This window comes from Manis javanica, chromosome 2 (assembly GCF_040802235.1).
Source record: "Manis javanica isolate MJ-LG chromosome 2, MJ_LKY, whole genome shotgun sequence".
Taxonomy (NCBI): domain Eukaryota; kingdom Metazoa; phylum Chordata; class Mammalia; order Pholidota; family Manidae; genus Manis; species Manis javanica.
In genome coordinates this window covers 121378056-121399279 of record NC_133157.1, presented here as the reverse complement: position 1 = coordinate 121399279, position 21224 = coordinate 121378056, and the positions used below count along the sequence as shown (strand labels likewise).

Sequence of the window (21224 nt, the reverse complement as noted above, 5' to 3'; positions counted from 1 at the left end):
GTCCCCAGTGGCATCTGCTACCTAAAACACCAAATTGCCTACTGAGAACTTGGGTCAAAGCTTATTTATTTCCTGACAAAATTATCAAAAGACTTCCTTTAATTTTCCTGGGAAATTTAGAGGTGGTTCAAGAATAATAATCCAATACAAATTTTGGAGATTGAGGGTTTTTTCTTCTTTGAGAAATAAAGGAATGTTGCTTGTATCCCCACTCATTTCTTAGATGAGATGATACAGAAGGACCAGATATCTCTAAATTTGCTTTTATTTTGTAGCAAAGTAATATATTGATAATAATGGCTTAACATTTATTGAGCACTTGCTATTTATGAGGCTTTGTCTATGTATTTTCCCTATAATGCCTCTCAAGAGATGTTATTTCCATTTTGTAGATGAGAAGCTCGGTCTGGGAATTGGGGCTTACACCTAATTCACTGACTCCAGGGCATATGCCCTTAAAGCCTGGCTAAGTCCACCCTCTGTGACAGGCAGGCAGCTGCCCATCTACCTGCTTGCCCCAGGGTCCCTGTCGGGGGTGGCCACATGATTGTGAATTATTCACATGATGTGAATAAAGAGGGTCAGATGTCTAGGTCTGACCCATGAAAAACTGATGGGTGTTTCTCTTCTCTGTGTTCTTTGGTAAATGAATAGGCCACTGCACCCCTAGAGCATGGCAGATTCTCAAGATGACCCGACGATCCAGTGTAAGGCTGTCTACCAGCCAGAACATTGCTGGACTTATTGTGAGAGAAATAAAGTTCTGTCCAGTTAAGTCACTGAAGTTTCCGGGGTATCTGCTACAGAAGCCCACATTAAGTTAACTAATGTACTCAGTGATAAAAGCGAAGCAGCCGTCCACAGTTTAGAAGTTATGTTAGTGGAACCTTATGGTAGAATTGTTGCCTAGTTCTAAACTGCATGTTTTCTCTCAATCTACAGGGTGTGCAGCCATAATGAGGAAATGCTCCTCTAACTTAGAAAGCTGACATATGATAAACCCCATACCCTGTTTCCATCTTCCAAAGGGAGACAGCTTGACAATAATCAGATTGCACAATCATTTATTGGGAACCCATCTGGTGTGGGGATGAGTTCATACACTTGAGAATGAAGAAAATTTCCAGCTGAGGCTGGTTGGTGAGGCTTCCAAAATAGGCCAGCTGGTTTTCAGAAGGTCCAGCTGTGCACTAGGACAATGCTTAGCAAAGAGTGTCCAGTAAGCATACTGGTCAGGCAGTAAAGTCACCATTATTGAAAATGATATAAAACACATACACTTACCAAATAAAGTGGTAACGTGGTTGCCCCTGACTCAGTATTCTTGTTCTCCTGTCTCCTGCAGCAGTTTTGGGTTGCCTTTTCAGGAAGTCCCCCTTGACATCTCAGAATAGGTACCTTGTGCACCCTGGTAGGCCATCAAAAACCTTATCCTCAAAGCACTGACTCCCAGCTGTAATTTCATGTGAGTTAGTATAGTTATTATACACCACCATTGAGTTGACCGTCAGTTCTCCAACACTGTGACATAAACTCTGTATGAATCATGTTTGGTTTTGTTCACCACCCCATCTCTAGAACCCAGCATGATATCTGGCACATGGCAGGTGTGCATTCATTAGTTTTAAAATGAATGAATGAGTGAGTGAGTCTTCATTTAATTAGTGGGGAAGCTGAGGCAGAAATATGCCAACCCTGGATTCATTATAAAAGCTAGAAATATAATTCAGAATACTTGACTTCAGCAGCAGCTGCTAGCCATCTTCTTCCAAACTTCTCTGTCAAAAGAGACTGGCACTCCCACGGCTGGTCATCACCCCCAAACAAATGTCTAACAGAACCCCCAAGATCCTTCCCCACAGGAGTCCAGCCACGAACCTCTCTGAGCCTCAATGTGATACCCTCATTTTTAACATGTCCCAGTGGTGCTGAGAATCAAAAATAAGAGAATGCACTTGGAAGTACTCTATAAGGTAAAAAAATATGGGCAAGTATAGTTTTCATGAAGTTAAGAAGTATGAAAAATTGTCTCTCAAAAGATGGGATTTTGAAGAGACATCAGTTTGTGAAGAATAGGACATTTTGAGGCTGTTAGGCAAAGACATGTAGGTAAATTTCATTTTTTCTAAGGAAATGGCAGAGAAATTAGCTTCCCTACCTGTCTCCATCAGCCCCACCCCAAGAGACCCCCACACATATATAAATTTAAGTACAAAACTGGTACTCCCCTTCCAGTGGGATTACTATCTCCAGGCTGCACCGAAGTAGAAATTCAGAAGCCCTCACTATTAAAGGTAATTTGCTATCTGTCAAAAGCTGAATTTCTGAGCTGATTTCCACAATGCTTTAAAGTAGATATGTTGGGAGGACTGACCCAAAGTGAGGGATGGTTGACGTGGTAACTGGCAGCTCATTTTTAACATCCAAAGTATTATTTTCTCATCAGAGCTAAGGAAAGTGGTTTCAAGGAGGATGAAAACATACCCTGTCAGGCTCAAAAATATTTTATGAACAAAGAAAAAAAACTGAGCTCAATGTTGTTTGCAAATACTGCCCATATCAACGAAGAGTTTTAAAAAATGAGAGTTTTGCTTCTGGGCCTATTGCCAAGAGGTGATTGCAGGTCAGAATAAGAAGATACGGTTGCAAAAGACAGTGTATACACTGAAGAACACTGGTGGACATGCAACACGGTGTCCTTTACCGACAGGCACTAATAACCATAATGACTGGCAGGAAAAGCTAAAACAAACAAATGCACAGACCAGACAAAAGTTACAAAGGAATATAATAAATTTTCTAATTGTTCTTTTTGGCGTAAGCCTATTTTTTCCCTTTTAACCATAACACATGTTGTAGATCATAGGAGAAATGCTAAGCCCCACGCCACATGTACGCCTTAAATAATACACAGGGCATAGCCCTTTGAAAACATACATTGCCATAACGAAATGATGAAAGGGGAACAGCAGAAATAGCAAATTGAAAATCAAAGCCTAACTTTCCACATGTGGAAATGTTTGTTGCAATCATGGCCTAATCCATCGGTCCCAGATTGGTTGTATTTGTTGCTTCAAAGATACAAATGAATCATCGAAAACCCAATCTCATTTTAGAGGAATTGCTCGTCATTAGGAGAATTTACCACTGACATCATTATAATTCATCATGCAGACAGTTGATAAGGTTGCAGTTTTGAAACAGTTCATATTTCTAGAAGTTCTCAGTTTCAGAAACACCATTTCTGCTAAAAATAAAACACATGAACTCTTCTTTGTGACTCAAATCCCATCCCAGGATGATAAGGGGATCTCATACTAGCTCACTTATGTGTTGTTTTCCTTGCACTGTTTGTGGGAAATGCAATCTCTATACAGGTCATTGTAGGCCTGCCTCTGGGGGCCACAAAGAGCTAGTGTTAGAGCACTGGGTTAGAACTGGTTTATATAAATAAAAAACGGTCTTTCCCCAAATTCCTGATACATGGCTGGTCACTAGAGTCACTGGTCTGCTTTTCCTCCTAGAAGCGGCAGTGACGGGTGAGCCGCAGCTGATCTTAAAATCACGCAAGAAACCACACTTCTGGGAGGAATGCGTCCTGGGGCCTTTTCCCACTGCTGGTTTCTATGATACAGCTTATACCCTAAAGTGAGGAAGACCAGCTATGTTGCCTCTTCTGTGCTTTGTTCAGGAGGCATTGGAAAATAAAAAATAGAAACAAAGTTGATAACTCTCACGAAGGGGGCAGTTTCTACAAACAGACCAAAAATAAAAAGATTTTTTAAAAAAACTAATGACATCCAACTTAAAAAAAAAGTAATTGAAAACAGGCTCACATATGCCATACATATGTGTCCTACATCTTTGGGGCCAGAAGCAATTTATGGCACGACAATAATTCAGGTTGTTCATCTTATTTATTTAATTTTTCCTATGGTTCATACTGCATGGCCAGCAGTGGTGGGGGGTGAGGTGTAGGAGGATCAGAGATGGATTCGTTGTGAAGTGAATGAAGCTAAAACCTCAGGGCTCCTCACTTCTGAGGAGCCCTTCTGGGTCTCTGGGATGATTCCTAGTAATAAGGGTACATCGTCATATGTGCAAGAGTGAGCTATTGCAATTGTCATCAGTTATGACTAGTGTCTCTCGCCACACTGACCTCCGCTCTGTTAAACCTCCCCTCCTGATCGGGTAGCATCGGCATGGCCGTGGGCATTTTTGGAAATTCAGCCAGGGGGAGGTTGAGTTGGGATACTTGTGGTTTGAGTTTGGCGGGCTGGATGTATGAGGTCTGCAGTCATTTCCATCTATGGAGAGATGGAGGTGAACTGCCCTGGTGGACACTCCTCACCCTGAGGTGCCGTCCGTGAAGGTACAGGGTGAGCTCTACCCAGATTACCGCTGCATCTTACAGCACCTGGCTATGTACATATGCGCCCTCCATGTACAAGAAATAAGGTATAGGATTCTAGAGCCAGAAGCAACTCTGGAATCTTTCAATTATCAGACCAGTAGAACTATAAGAGTTCGGTTCTCATACTGCCTAGTCAAAAGTAGGAGTTTTTCCCCTGTCAAGAGTATATATAACATACAATACACACAATTTCAAAAGCACCATATAACTTTCTTAATCAAAGGAAATAGAATATAACTGAATTTTTCCAGAATTCCTGTGTTCAGAGGGCATACACCTGTACTTTTGCTACAAACAGCAAGTATGTTTGATGATAGATCATAAAGAAAGGAAACTTGATGGAAGGCTTCCCCAATTTGACAACAATTCTAAAAATCTGTACAATATTCCCAATAACTGTGTTATGAATCTGAAAGAAACCTTTCTAAACAGTCATGAAAGGACAAATTGTGATCTGCCATGCTAGAGGAAAGACGGACTTATCTTCCTCTCCTCTCTCTGTAGAAAATATTACAAAGTCATTGCCTCATGAAGAAGAGATCATAGACTATGTATAGAAAATATGCGGGACAAAAACATAGAAGAGAACTGGGTAGGCAGTTAGTTAATAAATGTAATTTTTCTGGATTTTGTGATGTTTTTATTTGTCAGCTTCTCTGTGTTTGTAATGTGTTAGTGATTTTCCTTTCACACTTTAAGTTTGCATATTTTTAAAATAATTTTCCTTCAACACTTTCCCACCCTGGGTTACAGAATTATAGATTCTATACAGACTATAGACTCCACAACCTGACCCTTGTCTGAGAGAGTAATGCGATGAAGAAGTGAGGGACATTTCAGAAAGCCAAAAGTTCCTGCCGAGTAGAGAGGGGTCTGCCTGCAGTGTTACTGCACACCCCACCTGGAGTCATCATTTGGGGAGTGTCACTGGGATGTGCAGATGAGGCGGGTCTCCATCTGGCGAGTCCTGTTGTAGAGAAGGTTGCACGCTCTTCCTGGTTGGACCAGGGTGTGATCAGGCTCATTCTTGCAACAGTAAAAGCAGCTAACATTTATTGAATGCTTTGTATGTGCCAAGGAGTGGGCTTAATTTGAACTATCTCAGTGAATCTTCATGATAATTTTGCCATTATTTAGGACCCCTGTTTTTAAGGGGCTACATAATACTTTTTGTCCTCTGTTGGTGGTTCCTACTAATGTCATGAATCACATGTTTAGCAGCACAGAGTGCCGGAACACAGATGTTCTTAATCATTAAGTCTAAGGTGGGGCTCATGAAATCAATACATATTTTTAAGTGGCCCCCATGATTCTGATGCTGCCTGCTGGGGTTTTGTAAACAACTGTTCACTACCTGACAGTAGACTGAGGCTCCTTCTGCTCAGGGTCTCTGTAGCTGGACTGCACATTAGAATCACCTGGAAAGCTTTAAAAACATACCAATACCCAGGCCCCAGATCAATTATATCAGAAACTGTGGGTGTTGGACCTGGATATGGGCAGTTTTAAAAGTTCCCTGGTTGAATCTGATGTCCAGCCAGGGACTGACAGCCATCATTTTCAGTCAACAGAGCAACTGTAAACCATGAAAACATTGCTATGAAATAATAGAAAAAATATACATCAGTCTCTGCTCCCAGTTCCTGGCACAGCGCTCCTAAAACCCTGCTACTTTTCCTAGTGATAAGAGCATTAGGAAAGACTTTTGTTCTAATATTTGGTCTGTAACCCTGGTTCCTGACACAGAGTTCCTAAATCCCTTGGAATTTCCTGGGCGATATAGCATTGTCTTTTGTTTTAGTAAGGCGACTCTGGGTGGGCTACTAGATGGGGGCTGGTCACCAGGAAGATCATGCCATGATTAGAAGCTCGGAATTTCAGCCCCACTCTCCATCCTCCAGGAACCCCCATAAAAAATCCCCAAAGTACTGGGTTTGTAGAGCTTCCAGGTTGAACATAGGTACCTGCCAGGAGGGTGGTGTGCCCCAGATCCATGGTGACAGAGAAGCTCCTGCACTCAGGACCCTCCAGGACCTTGCCCTGTGTTTCTCTTTATCTGGCTGTTCAACTATATCCTTCATCCTATTGTTAATTGATAAACATGAGAAGAGTTTTCCTGAGACCCATGAGTTGTTCTAGCAAATGGTGGAATCCAAAGAGGAGGTTGTGGGAAGCTCCAATTTGTAGGCAGTTCAGACAGAAGTTGTGGGTAACCTGGGGCCTACTGCTTGTGGTTGGTGTCTGAAGTGGGGGCAGTCTTGAGGGTCTGGGCCCTTAATGTGTGGGGTCTGTGTTAACCCCAGGCAGTTTATGTCAGAATTGTTTGGTGTGGCAAACCCGTACATATGGTGTCTAAAACATTGTGAGACGCTAGTGTGAGAGTAATGGAAAACACAGAGCTTCTTAGACAACTTCCTAAACAAAATACATAGGGCTACTAATTATTTTATTGCTAATAAATAAAGGTACTCTTGAGGAATCTTTCACAAGATAAAAAACAGTGAGAATACAGCATGTTAAATAACAAACAGCAGTGTTTCCCACTTGTTATACTCTAGCCTTTGCAGCACACCTTCACAGTGCGCCCTTACGTGGTCTTCCGCCTTCTATGCCACTATTAACCCCGCCCTGAAGGGAGGAAGCAGAGGCTAGGAGAGAATAAACATGTTCTAGTAAAGTCTTCCCCGAGCAAGTTAGTTTCTCTCTGCTCTTCCCTTGAAGACTCTATTTGTTGAAGTGCAATTATTTGGTTTCTGGACCCTTCCCCAGGAGGTTGTGCATTCTTGAGGATGGGCCAGTGTTTTAAATGTTCCTTTAAAAATTTTAAATGTCACCCTGCTTGCCAGTGTGAATGGGGACTGGGAGCAGGTGAAGCTGTGAGTGATGGTGGGTCTCTCCTGGAACTCAGGTTGCTTCTGGTCCGCCCTTTCCTTTCGGCTGCCCTTCTCTCAGGTGCTCAGCTTGGCTGGGCACACTGCTACCTGTTAACCTAGCCTCCTAGGACAGAGAACTAGCTCAGCTTTGGCATCCTGGCTTGCCCCACAGTGGTGGGAATTACCGGACGGCTACAGACAAGGCTGTGTGGGTTACAGGCATCTGTAGTCCTGGGAAAGCCCACTGAGGTGGGAGCCAGTTCACCCTGCTTACTTAATTTAGAATCTTGGCTTTACAAAACTTGATGAGATGTGTGAGAAGGCAAGAGATAAAAAGAAAGTGGGAGACAGAGGTAAGGAGCCCGGACCCCTGAACTCATTTGCAGTTACAGCAACTAAGAATTATCCTAAGGAATTACCTGCAAACCCCAAGCTGTTTGAGATTTGACTCTAAACCAGGGCTTCAGAAGCTTCAAGTGGACAACCCAACCATGTAACTGATTAGCTCTCCCATCTGGGAGATTTTTTTCCAGAATTCTTTCAAAATCACAATTCATCATTGGAAATATGGCACAAATTTTTCAGATTATTGTAAAATTTGGAAAGACTTCTCTCATATTTCTTTTATAAATGGTCTGTTACAGATATACATGCTGTTTACAGCACAGCTGTAGGTATGTGCCCTTAAAACACAAGAATTCTGGGGAAAAAAAATCTCATTTCCAGGAAGTGCCTGAATGCTCTCCACCCTGGATGCTGGCGTCCTGGCAGGGCTGTGCCCCTCCCTTCTGTGTCTTCCAAGGAGCAATCTCCTCAATGCGAGTCCAGACATTCCGTGAGGAGGGGTGAGGGAAGGGGCGCCTACGAGGTCCTGCCATCTTTAGTCATTATGGTTCATTAAGGGATCATACATCACCAAATTATGCCTAAAAATACAAAGGCCAGCTGTGCCTGCTTGCTTCCAAGTGGTGTGGCGAGCCAACTAACAAAGAGAGGGAACCAAAACCAATTGAGTTGACTTAGTGAAATAAACTGGGTTATAATACATCACTAACTGAGGAAAGGCTAGTGACACCCACTTCAAGGACCAAGTCAGGGAAAAAGACGCCCCTCCAGCCCTTGCTACTTGCCTTCACCCGCCTCAGTCAGTCCGGCTCGCTCTTCTCAGGCTGGGTGAGGCTGTCAGACTGGAGTCCCCGTGGCAAGCAGGGACCTAGCTTCACGCCACCCGTCTGGCTGGATGGACAGGGAAAGCAAGCCTCTTATTTTCCCCATTTCAGTGCTCTGCACCCTAAGCCAGTGGGCTCCAAAGGCCCACCCTCCTGCAGAACATTTTTTCTCTTTTCTCACATTTGAGAAAAAGAGGCTGTGAATGTCTGATCTCACAGGCCACTTTGTAAGCCACCAAAGGGCAGGGAGGTGAGGATGGAGACTTCGTATTAATGCTCCACGCTGTTCTCTTCTTGTCCCCGTCCCATAGCCACATGCTCCTTAGCAGCCTGTCACCACTCCAGACACACACATGCACATGCATGCACTCTCTTTCTCTCTGAGAAAATGACATTTCTTGTGAGCATATGAACTTGTGGAAAGGGCATCCTCATCTTTGTAGCTGGAAAAACTTTGGTTTAAATTACAGGGCCCTGTCATTTACCAGCTGGGTGACGATGAACAACTATGTCCTTTGCTGAGTTTCAATAACCTCATCTCCAAAATGGTGACTAAGCCCCCGAACTTTATCGGTTTGCCTGGAAAGCAGAATTCCACAGTGCCTATGAAGCACCTTTGACTGTGCCTGGCACCCGGGAAATGATGCTTGATTCATGTTAGCTGCTGTCCCCTCTTATTATAACACCCTCCATAGTTCTAAACATGTGCCAGTAGTTTACACCTGCTCCCACCATTCCCCACCCACTTCTCATGCTGCAAAGAAATGAAAGAGGAGCTGCAGGTCCCACCTGATAGACAGCCCGGGAGATGCACCATGGTTTCAGCATCAGCTGCAGGGCCCAGAGGTTTCCCACTCGGCAGGTCCTCAGCGCCCGGCAAGTCAGGTCCCACACCAGCTGGTCCCAGCTCCACAGCGAGTCCCAGGAGCCACGCGGCCCTGCAGCCATGCCAGCTCCAGGCCCCGCCTTTACCCTCTGGTCCAGGCCCACATACAGGCCTGTGTTCTTTTAGTAACGGAAAGTTCAAGTGTCACCAAGATTTAATCAGGCAAGGAAAAAATGCAGTCAAAATAACTCTGTTTCCTCTCATTCCCTCTCCTCTCCCCCTACCTTCCCTTACGGCGCCCGCACTAATCTTCAAGGAATGTTTTCGTTCAAGGATTAGCAAATGGCCCCTGTCTCTGGGAACTCACCAGGGACAAGGTAAAAAGAAGCCTTTCCCTGAAGATAACTGCACATCCTCCCTCTCCCAGGACAGCCGTGGACACAAAGCCGACGTTTTGGGCTGGTCACAACAGAACGCAGGGAAGAGGGTGAACTCGGAGTCCTCACTGTGTCCCTGTGGTTCCGGGATTCCACCCCGGGTGAGAAGCAGAGCGGAAGGAGCTCCAGGCTCCCCTGCCAACATTCCCAAGGCATTCCATCTAGTCTCTTAACTCTTTCAAACTTAGGGACCAAAAAGATTCTGCATGGCCAAGCAGAAAGTCCCATTTTATATCAACACTGTAGAAACTGCTGTTTCTGTGGGCAATTTGTAAAAACTCAGGCATTTTCTTTGGAAATTTCCCAAGCTTAAGTTAGGATTAAAAGGGCTGTGAGAGCATGTACCTGTTTGACTTAATATCAACATCTGTGATTTTGGAGGAAAGAGGATAAAGGAGCCAAAGGCAATGTATCTCATTGTTCTCCAGGATGGGTTATTTTCCACAAAAGTTCTTGCAACTTTATTACACATTGGAGAAGCCCTATGAAGACCTTAACCCAAAGAAAGACACCCAATTAAGCATGGTCTGGCTACTTGAGATGTCAATTAAGTTATTTTGGGTTTTGATCATTTTAAACCATATTTTAGAAGGGCATCTGCATCCTAATTCAGTAATTTGTATCCCAAAAGGTGAGATTCTGAAGTGGGGAAGGAAGGCAAGGGGTGGGAGAAGATTCCGTCACAACGCGACCTGGATAGGTAAGAGAAGTTCAGTCTTCACGTCATTTGATTGCATGGCCCTGGAAAACCATGGTGATTACTGAGGCATGTTTGCCTTCTGCAAATTCTTTCCATTGATGGATTGATTATCTTGTGTTCAACTCATAACTACTCATAAGTAGAGTATGACTCAGACATATCCAAGTTTTAATTTGGCCCTACCACTTACAAATTAATTAACCTCTCTGACTTACTTCTTTATCTGTGAGGTAAGATTCATACTGACCTCACTGGGTTTTTGTGAGGAAGAAATTTTTAGAATACACTTAAATGGGATAATGCAAGGGGTGGCATGCAGCTGAATTTAATTTTTTTGAGCACTTACCATGATCATGTAATTCAAGGACTTTACCTACCACTGATAATAGAAACTCTTAAGATCATTTCAAAATTTGTGTTTCTCTAAATCATCTTCCCTTCATCGCTTTTTTCCTTTTGCTTTGGAGCGATGCATTAATTTAATTAATATACAAAGACCATTTTCATTTAAACTCTTCTTTTTGGCGGAGTTTGATCATGTTTCCCTGAGTAATGGCTCTCGTGTAAAACGTATGATTTTGCTCTTGTATATTATTCCTTTATTTCCACACACCCTGTGTAGGGGGATACTAAGGAATCTTGCTGTCTACAAACACCTGATCAGCAGAGAAACATTTATGTAAGAAAGGAAGGAAAGAAGGCAGGAAGGAAGTGAGGAGGGAAAGAAAGAAAGAAAGAAAGAGAGAGAGAAAGAGGCTAAATTACACAATAAAGAGTATGTAGAAAATGGTCGTTTCATTAACATGAGTTAACCACCTTGGTATTTTTAAGAAAAGCAAAGGCAAGCTATATCATAGTTAGCTTTTGCCTGTGTCCCCAAGCTCATGCTCTCCATCCTCTGGGGATTTTGGCTGTGGACTAGGCTCTTATCCAAAGCATGTAATTACGGAATAGATAGGGACAGTTTTTAAGACATTGTTTTACTCTGTGATTAAATAATGTGACTTAAAAAATTTTTTTTAGTTGAATATATATTTAGCTTATGATCTGAGAATCTTTTAAATCTGGAGCTGCCATAATAAGCTTTTAAAAACCATGCTGGAATATAAACATATTAATTCTCAAGAACAGCAGGATCTACTCAGACTGCCCTGCAGTCTTGACCCCTTCTGGAGACAGGGACCTGAGCTGCAATCACATATGCTCACGGATGATGCTGCCCAGCCACAGCTGCCCCGGCCCTTCACTTCTCTCTGATTCAGCCCAAGCCTTAGGTGGCTGATTCAGAATTTCCTAGGGTAGCTCCACCAATGGTGACTGAGAGGCTGTCGTGCAAGTAGCACCACTACTATAGACCACGATGTGTTGTGCTTTAAAAAGGGATTTCTAATGCTCAGAGCAATTAGGTACAGATGTGTGTGTGTGTGTCTGAGGGTGTGCCTGTGTATATGTGTATCTGTGTGTCTTATGTGCGTCTCTGTGTGTGTGTGCATGTGCGTAAACCTTCATTTTACAGAGGAGGAAATCACAGTGCAGAAGGTCAGAGTGACCTGCCCAGGCCACAGGATTGTTGTGATGGAGCTGAGACATGACACCAGGGCTCACCAGGCAAACACATGGCCTGGACTTGTCTTACTGACTCCCAACTCCTTCTTACTGTTTTCTTTCTTCTTTCCTTGAAAATAATAGAAAATCAAGGTTTTCTAGGCAGTTTGCCACTTAAATAGTTGATCGCAGAACTTGACAGTAATGAAATCAGTGACCTCCTGGGTGTCTAAAGGGTAAGAAACACCCTTTGAGGTACTGAGAAGATGTAATGAAGAGGAATCAGCACATCAACCCTCCTCCAGGGACATTTTTGCTTAAATTTGGTGGGGGAAAAGAGCCTAAGTACTGACTTGGTTGGCAGGACTGGGTTAGTTGCTGAGTGTCCATTGTATGCCCTGGGGACATGGTAAGTAGAAGTGGAAATCTTAGGTCTGTGTTTCCATGTTTGGGAAGTGACTGAGGCTGGGGACTCTAACTCAGGCTCTGATCCTAGGAGGGAGGGAGGCAGGGGTTGTGAAACCAGGAGTTTTCACCAACTCTGGGCAAGGGCAGGAGAGGTGGTGGGACCTTGCAGGCAAACAGGACCACCACAGGGCACTGGCTGGCCTTCCACTCCACCCCTTTCCAGCTGCTCACCCGCTTTGCAGCTGTCCATCATCTTCCCTACCTCTCTCTCCAAGCCTGTGTGTTTTCTGTCCCTGCTTTCAGATTCTCATTCACTATCTTTGTAGAGACAGAAGAATTGATTTTAAGCAATAAATGCCTCTGCCTGATTCTTGGGAAGTTTTCAGACATAATTACTGCCTTGAGAAGGACTTAGAAAAACTCTAAGTTGAAAGTGATATGTAGTGCAATTATGAACAAAATTTGCAAATACCTAAAGACACAGAAAATGGCACATACACAGAGAAGTATGTTTATAACAACCAAAGAAATATATTCAGAAATGCAATCTAATGTAACCCATCTTAATTATTTGGTGATTATTTACTGACATCTATTTTAGGAGATGTCAGCCAGAAGATTGACTGGAGAACTCCTACACTCTAGGTCAGGTCAGAGTCAGCTACTGTGAGGCTCCAGTAGCATTTTAAAAAAGAATCTGTTGGATGGATTTTGTTCTCTTTTACTGACAGAATCTGAAGGTAAAGGGCAGGTTCTCCAACATTAGAGCCCAGTACAGCAGAGGCCCAATACTAAGACATTTCAACCAGAAGTAAGGTCTTCCTATAAGCCAGCTCATAGGCAAGTTATTCCAGCTTGGGCCTGAGAAGGTGCTGGGAATTCAGTGACTCTACAACAGTGATGGGGAAAGCAGGGCCGTGTTCAGAAACACCCATTAGTCATATTTTCAGGTTTTGTAGAAAGCAGATTTCTCCGGATTTTGTGTGCAGTTAACATTTCTCTGCCACATATGGACCTTTTCAGCTCTTAGCTAAATAATTCACATTTTAATTCTACATTCCCCTCCTGACTTCCAACACAGGATTCAAATTTAGGGTTAAATTTATTTCACATTTCATTCTTTCCATTTACTGAATGCTTTTGTTATTAAATCTCCACATGTAACCAAAATGCCAGTCTAGGGTGGAGCTGGCAGCTTTATTCTTTAAGTGAGTTGGCCCATAGCTCTTTGTTAGTATTTAAAAACAAAACCATGTTACTGAGATACAATTTACATAGTGTATATTTTGCCCATTTAAAGTGTGTCATTCAGTGTTTTTTTTTTTTTTAGTTCATTCACAGGGTTGCATAACTATCACCACTATCTAATTTTAGAACATTTTCATTACCCCCAAAAGAAACCCTTTGGCTAGCACCACCACTTCCCATTTCCCCTCACTTCCTTCCCAAGACAGCAGCAACTGATCACCGACTTTCTGTCTTTATAGATCTGCCTTTTCTGGAAATTTTATGTAAATATGATCTTTGTGCCTGGCTTCTTTCACTTAGCATAATGTTTTCAAGGCTAATTCCCATTACAGCATGGATGAGCACATCATTTCTTTCCCTTGCTGAATAAAATTCCATTATATAGCTATACCACAGTTTGTTTATCCATTTATCCATTGGTGGACATTTGAGTTATTCTCACTTCTGGGCCATCATGAATAAGGCTGCTATGGACATTTATGTATGAGTTTTTGTGTGGATGTATGTTTTTCATTTTCTTGAGTAGATACCTAGGAATGGCATTGCTGGACCAGATGTTAACCCTATGTTTAATCTTCTGAGGAACTGCCAAGCTGGTTTCCATAGTGGTTGTGCCATGTTACATCCCCACCCACAGTGTTTGAGGTTCTAATTTCTCCACATCCTCATCAACCTTGTTATTGCCTGTCTTTTTGATTATAGCCGTCCTAGCGGGTATGAAATCATCATGTCTTGCTTTCCTAACTGAATTCTATGACATGCTTTTGGGTAGAGTTGGGTGTAGGCAGCAAGCAGAAGGGGCTTGTTGTCCCTCTGATTTAGCTCCAAACTTGCTGCAGCAGAGGGACTTCGTGGAAACAGAGGCAGAGGTGCAAAGAGCCTGGCATTTCTTCTTTCTTTCTCAACAGCCCCTTCCACCTTCTCTTCCTTCTGCTCTTGACCTCACACCCACCATCGAGGGCAAAAGTCCAAATGCTTTTGGAAGTTTCCATTTGCCACTTTGTAATCCCAGTGCCAGCTCTTTGGGCAAAGGATATTTAGAAATAGCTCTTGTGCGCTGTAGTGAGTGGGCGATGTGCAAACCCAAACCCAAACCCAAACAATCTTTTGAAATCCTGAGGCGTTTCAGGACTGCTCACTAACACATTTAATCCCACATTTGGGTCTGGAGTATGTCCCAGCTCTGACAAAGAGTCATCTTTGCATCATCTTTCCTCAACCTGAGAACCCAAGAGACCATTTATATATATGCTAGGGAGCTCACTCTGTTCACTTGGGGATAGGAGAAAATTTTTAAAAAATGCTTGGCTGTGTATACAAAAATACTTTGGGTCTCTGGGAAAGTAGAAGAGAGGCAGGAGCTGCCCTCTGGCTTAAGCGCTTTGGAGCAGCATCCCAAGAGCTATGTTTAGAAATATTTTCTCCAGCGTCTACAAACCATTATACAATAGGCCCTGTGGCTCTAAAAATGATGTCATCCTATCAATTACCCTGATTATAACAGTAACTTCTCATTCATAAGCCAGGGCCTAGAAATGAAATCAGGGTCACCTGATTACATCAGTCCAGGCCCCAAATGAGAAATTAAATGCCTTCATCAACTCTTTTCTTAATCTTTTGTCATTTGGTTTCCATGGAACTCAGTGGCTAAGGATGAGTTTTGAGCATTTATTGTACAAACTTGTGTTCAAGGGACAACCACCTTAGGTGAAAAAATATAGGCCTTGTTTTGTTTAGGCGTCACCAACTCTTGGAAGAGCGATGGTCAGGGACCTGCAGGGAATGAAGCTGTAAGGCTGGGGTCCTGTTCACCAAAAGGAGGGTTTGCCTTCTGAGAACTACTTCCACTTCCTCCTCCCAGGGGAAGACTGAGATGGGTTAAGATGCATTAATGCTCATTGGAGAGTTGTTTAGAGATAATTAACCCTTTCCCTCCAAGTGGGAACTGAGAAGACATTAGAAAGTTTGTGTCTAGAATATGTGAAGAACTTTGAGGGTACCTCAGTGAGAAGGTGGTGAGTGTTTCTGCCCCAGACACAGGGGATGGCAAGGAGGATTTGTAAAGTATTATAAGAACATTTAGTTTTCACTGACAGCTGAAGTTCCTTTTATTTCTTGACTCAACTATACTATTCATATGATGTTCATAACGTTATGGTGTTTGGATTAGAAGGATTTTTTTAAAAAATGTGTTTTTTCTTTCTAGTAAAGCCTCTTTTCTTTCTAAAACTCCTTCTAATTTACCAATCTTATTTTCTTTTAAAATCCTTAGTGTTTAGGAAGAATTAATATCATCAAAATGGCCATCCTGTCCAAAGCAATATACAGATTTGATGCAATCCCTATCAAATTACCAACAACATTCTGGAACAAATAGTTAAAAAATACATATGGAAACACCAAAGACCCCGAATAGCCAAAGCAATCCTGAGAAGGAAGAATAAAGTGGGGGGGATCTTGCTCCCCAACTTCAAGCTCTACTATAAAGCCACAGTAATCAAGACAGTTTGGTACTGGCACAAGAACAGAGCCACAGACCAGTGGAACAGAATAAAGACTCCAGACATTAACCCAAACATATATGGTTAATTAATATACAATAAAGGAGCCATGGACATACAATGGGGAAATGACAGTCTCTTCAACAGATGGTGCTGGCAAAACTGGACAGCTACATGTAAGAGAATGAAACTGGATCACTGTCTAACCCCATACACAAAAGTAAATTCAAAATGGATCAAAGACCAGAATGTAAGTCATGAAACCCTAAAACTCTTAGAAAAAAACATACTCAAAAATCTCTTGGACATAAACATGAGTGACTTCTTCATGAACATATCTCCCCAGGCAAGGGAAACAAAGCAAAAATGAACAAGTGGGACTATATCAAGCTGAAAAGCTTCTGTACAGCAAAGGACACCACCAATAGAACAAAAGGCATCCTACAGGATGGGAGAATATATTCATAAATGACAGATCTGATAAAGGGTTGACATCCAAAATATATAAAGAGCTCATGCACCTCAACAAACAAAAAGCAAATAATTCAATTGAAAAATGGGCAGAGGAGCTGAATGGACAGTTCACCAAAGAAGAAATTCAGATGGCCAACAGACACATGAAAAGATGCTCCACATCACTAGTCATCAGAGAAATGCAAATTAAAACCACAATGAGATATCACCTTACACCAGTAAGGATCGCTACCATCCAAAAGACAAACAACAACAAATGTTGGCGAGGTTGTGGAGAAAGGGTAACCCTCCTTCACTGCTGGTGGGAATGTAAATTAGTTCAACCATTGTGGAAAGTAGTATGGAGGTTCCTCAAAATGCTCAAAATAGACATACCATTTGACCCAGGAATTCCACTTCTAAGAATTTACCCTAAGAATGCAGTAGCCCAATTTGAAAAAGACAGATGCACCCCTATGTTTATCGCAGCACTGTTTACAATAGCCAAGAAATGGAAGCAACCTAAATGTCCATCAGTAGATGAATGGATAAAGAAGATGTGATACATACACGCAATGGAATATTATTCAGCCATAAGAATAAAACAAATCCTACCATTTGCAACAACATGGATGGAGCTAGAGGGTATTATGCTCAGTGAAATAAGCCAGGCGGAGAAAGACAAGTACCAAATGATTTCACTCATATGTGGAGTATAAGAATAAAGAAAAACTGAAGGAACAAAACAGCAGTAGAATCACAGAACCCAAGAATGGACTAACAGTTACCAAAGGAAAAGGGACTGAGGAGGATGGGTGGGAAGGGAGGGATAAGGATAAGGGGGGGGGAAAGGGGGTGTTACGATTAGCATGTATAATTAGCATGTGTGGGCGCATGAGGAGGGCTGTGCAACACAGGGAAGACAAGTAGTGATTCTATACTGATGGATAGTGACTCTAATGGGGTGTGTGGGGGGCTACTTGGTGAAGGGGGAAGCCTAGTAGACATAATGTTCTTCATGTAATTGTAGATTAATGATAACAAAATAAAAAACAAAAACAAAAACAAAAACAAACAAACAAACAAAATCCTTAGTGTTTGAACTTAATAGAAATGTAATGACAACTGAATGAATGACAATGTGGATTTCACATGAAAGCGTAGGCTTGCTGCTTCTCCTGCTGCTCCTGGGTGACATGCCTTCATCAAATCTGCCCTGGAGTAGCTTAAGCTCCCTAAGAGGAGGTTCTGTTGTTGTTTTTGCTTTGGTTTCTCAAAGACCAGGCATATTAGGGTTAGCCTTGCATGCCTTTTCTTAATCAGTAATGAAAACATGACACCGGAAGAGACAATGCAGGAGGCTTGATGAATGGGAATGGAATGGCCTTGTTAATGTAGGTGGGGGTCACTGCAGCTTCTGTGGGTCAGATGCAATTTTCGTGAGCTAATGACTCTGGGAAACCATTTTCCAGGCTACATGTTTCTCTCTCTTAGAATGCTTTTCTCAAGGGGAAAAAGAAAGCAGAGATGTAAAGGATGGCTGGCCATCCAAAGAACCCTGCTGGGAGACTATGCGCTGACCACCACGCTGTCCCGTCCAGTGGCTGTGTCATTAGGATCTTGAGGCCAGAGGTTGGGACTCCAACATGCCCTCATCTATGTCTATAAACTGTATTCCTACATGGCTGTGAAAAATTGTCTGCTTTACTCTAGTTCATCACATCTTCTAAAGTTAACAGAAGTCCTTTAGTGAAACTCCATCTATAACAGTAACAGAAAATCCCCAAAACACACAAAACAAAACAAAAGGCAACCACAAGTTCTTTAGTTAAGTTGGTCAGTGGGGATTGGATTAGTTCATCAACTGGAGCTTTGAATTACAAATTCAGTGAGCCAAAAAGTAAGTCCTTTGATATATATATATACAAAATTAGGTCTGTTCTAGGCTAAGCTTATTAATGCAATGAGTTGCCTAGACTACTGCTGAATAATTTAATACTGTACTAGTTTATTAAAATTTCTTATAGGTAAAAATGCTTATTTAGAATGTTTTTGGGAATCATTTTAATTACCCTTACTATAGGAAGCATGGTCTTTTCTGCATTTGTGGCTGACCAAGGATAGTAGAGATGGGTTAGGATTTGGCAACAGAGCGTGGAAAACCAAGAACTATATTGGAGATGGAGATGTAGCCAAATTATGGTTAGGAAATCAGGATAGTTGTCATAGACATCCAGTCATCCAGAATTTAAAGGTCAAGGTGAATCCACAAGCTCAAGGCAGGCCAATCAAAGTATCTGTGAATAATGAATCCAGACCTGCAGGCAGAAGCAGGTGATCAAAGACTCACCATGGGGCAGTTGTGATGGTGGGAAGCAGGAGGCCCTGCTGGTACTCGTACCACTAAAGTGCCCTCTCTGCATCTCTTCCAGGTCCTGCCCATCTCTGACCATATAAGTGAAAATATTCATTTACCCCAAGGCTCAATGTGTCCCTAGGTTTGTATGACGTCCTTTTCCTCATTGAGAAATCCTTAAATTGGAGAACCAAGAGGGCCAAGGAAACAACTAATGATGGGAAAGAAATTTAATGCCCTTTTACGATTTAAGAGAAAAATGTAATTATACCCACTCAGGCCATGGAAGCATCTGAAACCTATGAGGAAAACTAGCTTAGCTAATTTTATTATCTGATTTTTGATGAAAAATGTAATATAATGAATTTTTTCCTTTTTTTTTTTTTTTTAAAGTCTCTGTATGGTGGTACACTTTGAGGTAAATTCCCATCAGAGAGGGAGGAAATTGGATCGGGGTATCAGTTATTTCCCTCTTGATGCAGAAACAAAGGTGATGATTCAGGATTGGGTTGTGAGGGGACACTTAAGGAGCTAAATGCCTTCTGTGAGTGTCTCCTAATAAACCAGGACAATGGCCTCATTGTGCCACAGCTGGGACCAGGCTTCCCGTTAATTAAGCACCGGTAATGGGCAGGTCTGAGATCTCCGTGGTGACTTTGACCACAATTAAGTGGCCTGAGGCACTCCCTCTGGGGAGCACACCACCTCCTGTACCAAAACTCACAGCAGATTTCCAAATGTGAAATGCAGAGTAGCACATGTGGCAGAGGTTTCAAGAAAATGAACATGTGTTCTGAGCGCAGACCTGGGTGGATAACCTTTTCACTTCCGGAGAGATATATGGAGGCATTCACCTCTCGTGTTTCACACCCTCCAGCTGTCTGGGTTTCAGGTACTGATTTTTTCTTTTTATTGAGGTAAAATATACATAACAGGAGATTTACCATTTTGACCATTTTTAAGTGTACATTTCAGTGGCATTCAGTACTCTCACACTGTTGTGCAGATCCCCACCATCCATTTCCAGAACTCTTTTCATCTTGCAAAACTGAAGCCCTGTCCCCATCAAATACTCACTCCCCCTTCCCCTTCCCCAACCCCTGGCACCCACCACTCTGCTTTCTGTCTGAATTTGGCTGCTCTGGTACCTTCCTATGAGTGGAATCATACAGTCTGTCCTTTTGTATCTGGCCTATTTCATTTAGCAAAGTATCTTCCAGATTCATCCATGTTGTAGCAGGGGACATAATCTGCTTCCTTTTTAAGGTTGAATAATATTTCATTGTATGGCTAGACCACGTTGTGTTTAGCCACTCACCTGTTGATGGACACATGGGGTGCTCCCACCTTTTGGCTATTGTGAATAATGCTGCTATGAATATGGGTGTACAAATAACTGATCGAGTCGCTGCTTTCATTTCTTTTGGGTTTTTACCCAGAAATGGAATTGCTCAATCATACAGTGATTCTATGTTTAATTTTCTGAGGACCTGCCATACCATTAGCCACTATTTTTTTTACCCACTGCTTCTGCCCTGTCTAGTTTCTGGGCCTCTCCTGAGGCATGCCAGGACTCTGCCCACAAACAGACACACAGCTGCTGACATCTCAGATTTGTCTGTCCTAATGAGTGCTGCTTGGGTGGCTCTGGGGTGAACCTGTGCTCCTTTGCATGTATGAGCCCCAGCTCGCCCCAGCCTTTGCAACATCTGCTTGATTTGCATTCTCATCCTTAGGCTGGAACCGGAGTCCAGCTCATGTATTTAGTGCCAAGGGCCCTGCATGGCCCTCAGAGCGCCCTCCTCCTGGACACTCAGTGCTCATCACTCTGCTCATCACGACCTGTGGGGCCTTTGTGGTAAGACAGGTTCCTCTGCTGGGGCCAGGGGAAAGGGAAGGAGGCTGGGAGTGGGTGGTGCCCACTGAGCAAATCACACTGGCTTAGGGCATTTGGGGTCAGTGACTACAGGCCCCATGTAAATTATCTGAACAGAGGTTAGGGGGTATGAGTTACAGTCAGACATCAGGGTGTGTAAAGCTCCCAGGGATCAGAGGGATTAGGGCCCTTCTGATCTAAAGAAGAGCCCCCAACTGGGAACAGGGCTGGCAAGAGCGAAATAGGGCTTTGGGACTATAGCCCAGCAGGCTCCAGTCTCCATGGGAGAACAGATGCAAATCAGGGTCAAGGGCACGCCCACTGGTTTGGCCTGGGTGTGGGAAGAAACAACTACAACCTACGGTTGTGCCCCTGGCATACCCAAAGCCATTGGATACCAGGCTTCGGGCCAATAGCT

At 42.9% G+C, this 21224-nt stretch overlaps 1 protein-coding gene across 8 annotated transcripts in view; it reads right to left on the bottom strand.

The window, feature by feature from the left end:
• Window positions 1-21224, bottom strand: part of FRMD4A (FERM domain containing 4A) — a 560227-nt gene that overhangs the window by 249504 nt on the left and 289499 nt on the right. For 2 of the 8 annotated variants that reach the window (XM_017670521.3, XM_073229256.1), the window contains exon 1: window positions 9246-9419. The exons of 5 other annotated variants lie outside the window; for them this stretch is intronic. In XM_017670521.3, coding sequence (XP_017526010.3) covers window positions 9246-9404 — 159 coding nt within the window. In that variant the 5' untranslated portion in view covers window positions 9405-9419. Of the gene's footprint in view, window positions 1-9245; window positions 9420-9649; window positions 9698-21224 lie in introns of those variants that run through there. One more of the 8 variants, XM_073229263.1, reaches the window with a different exon arrangement.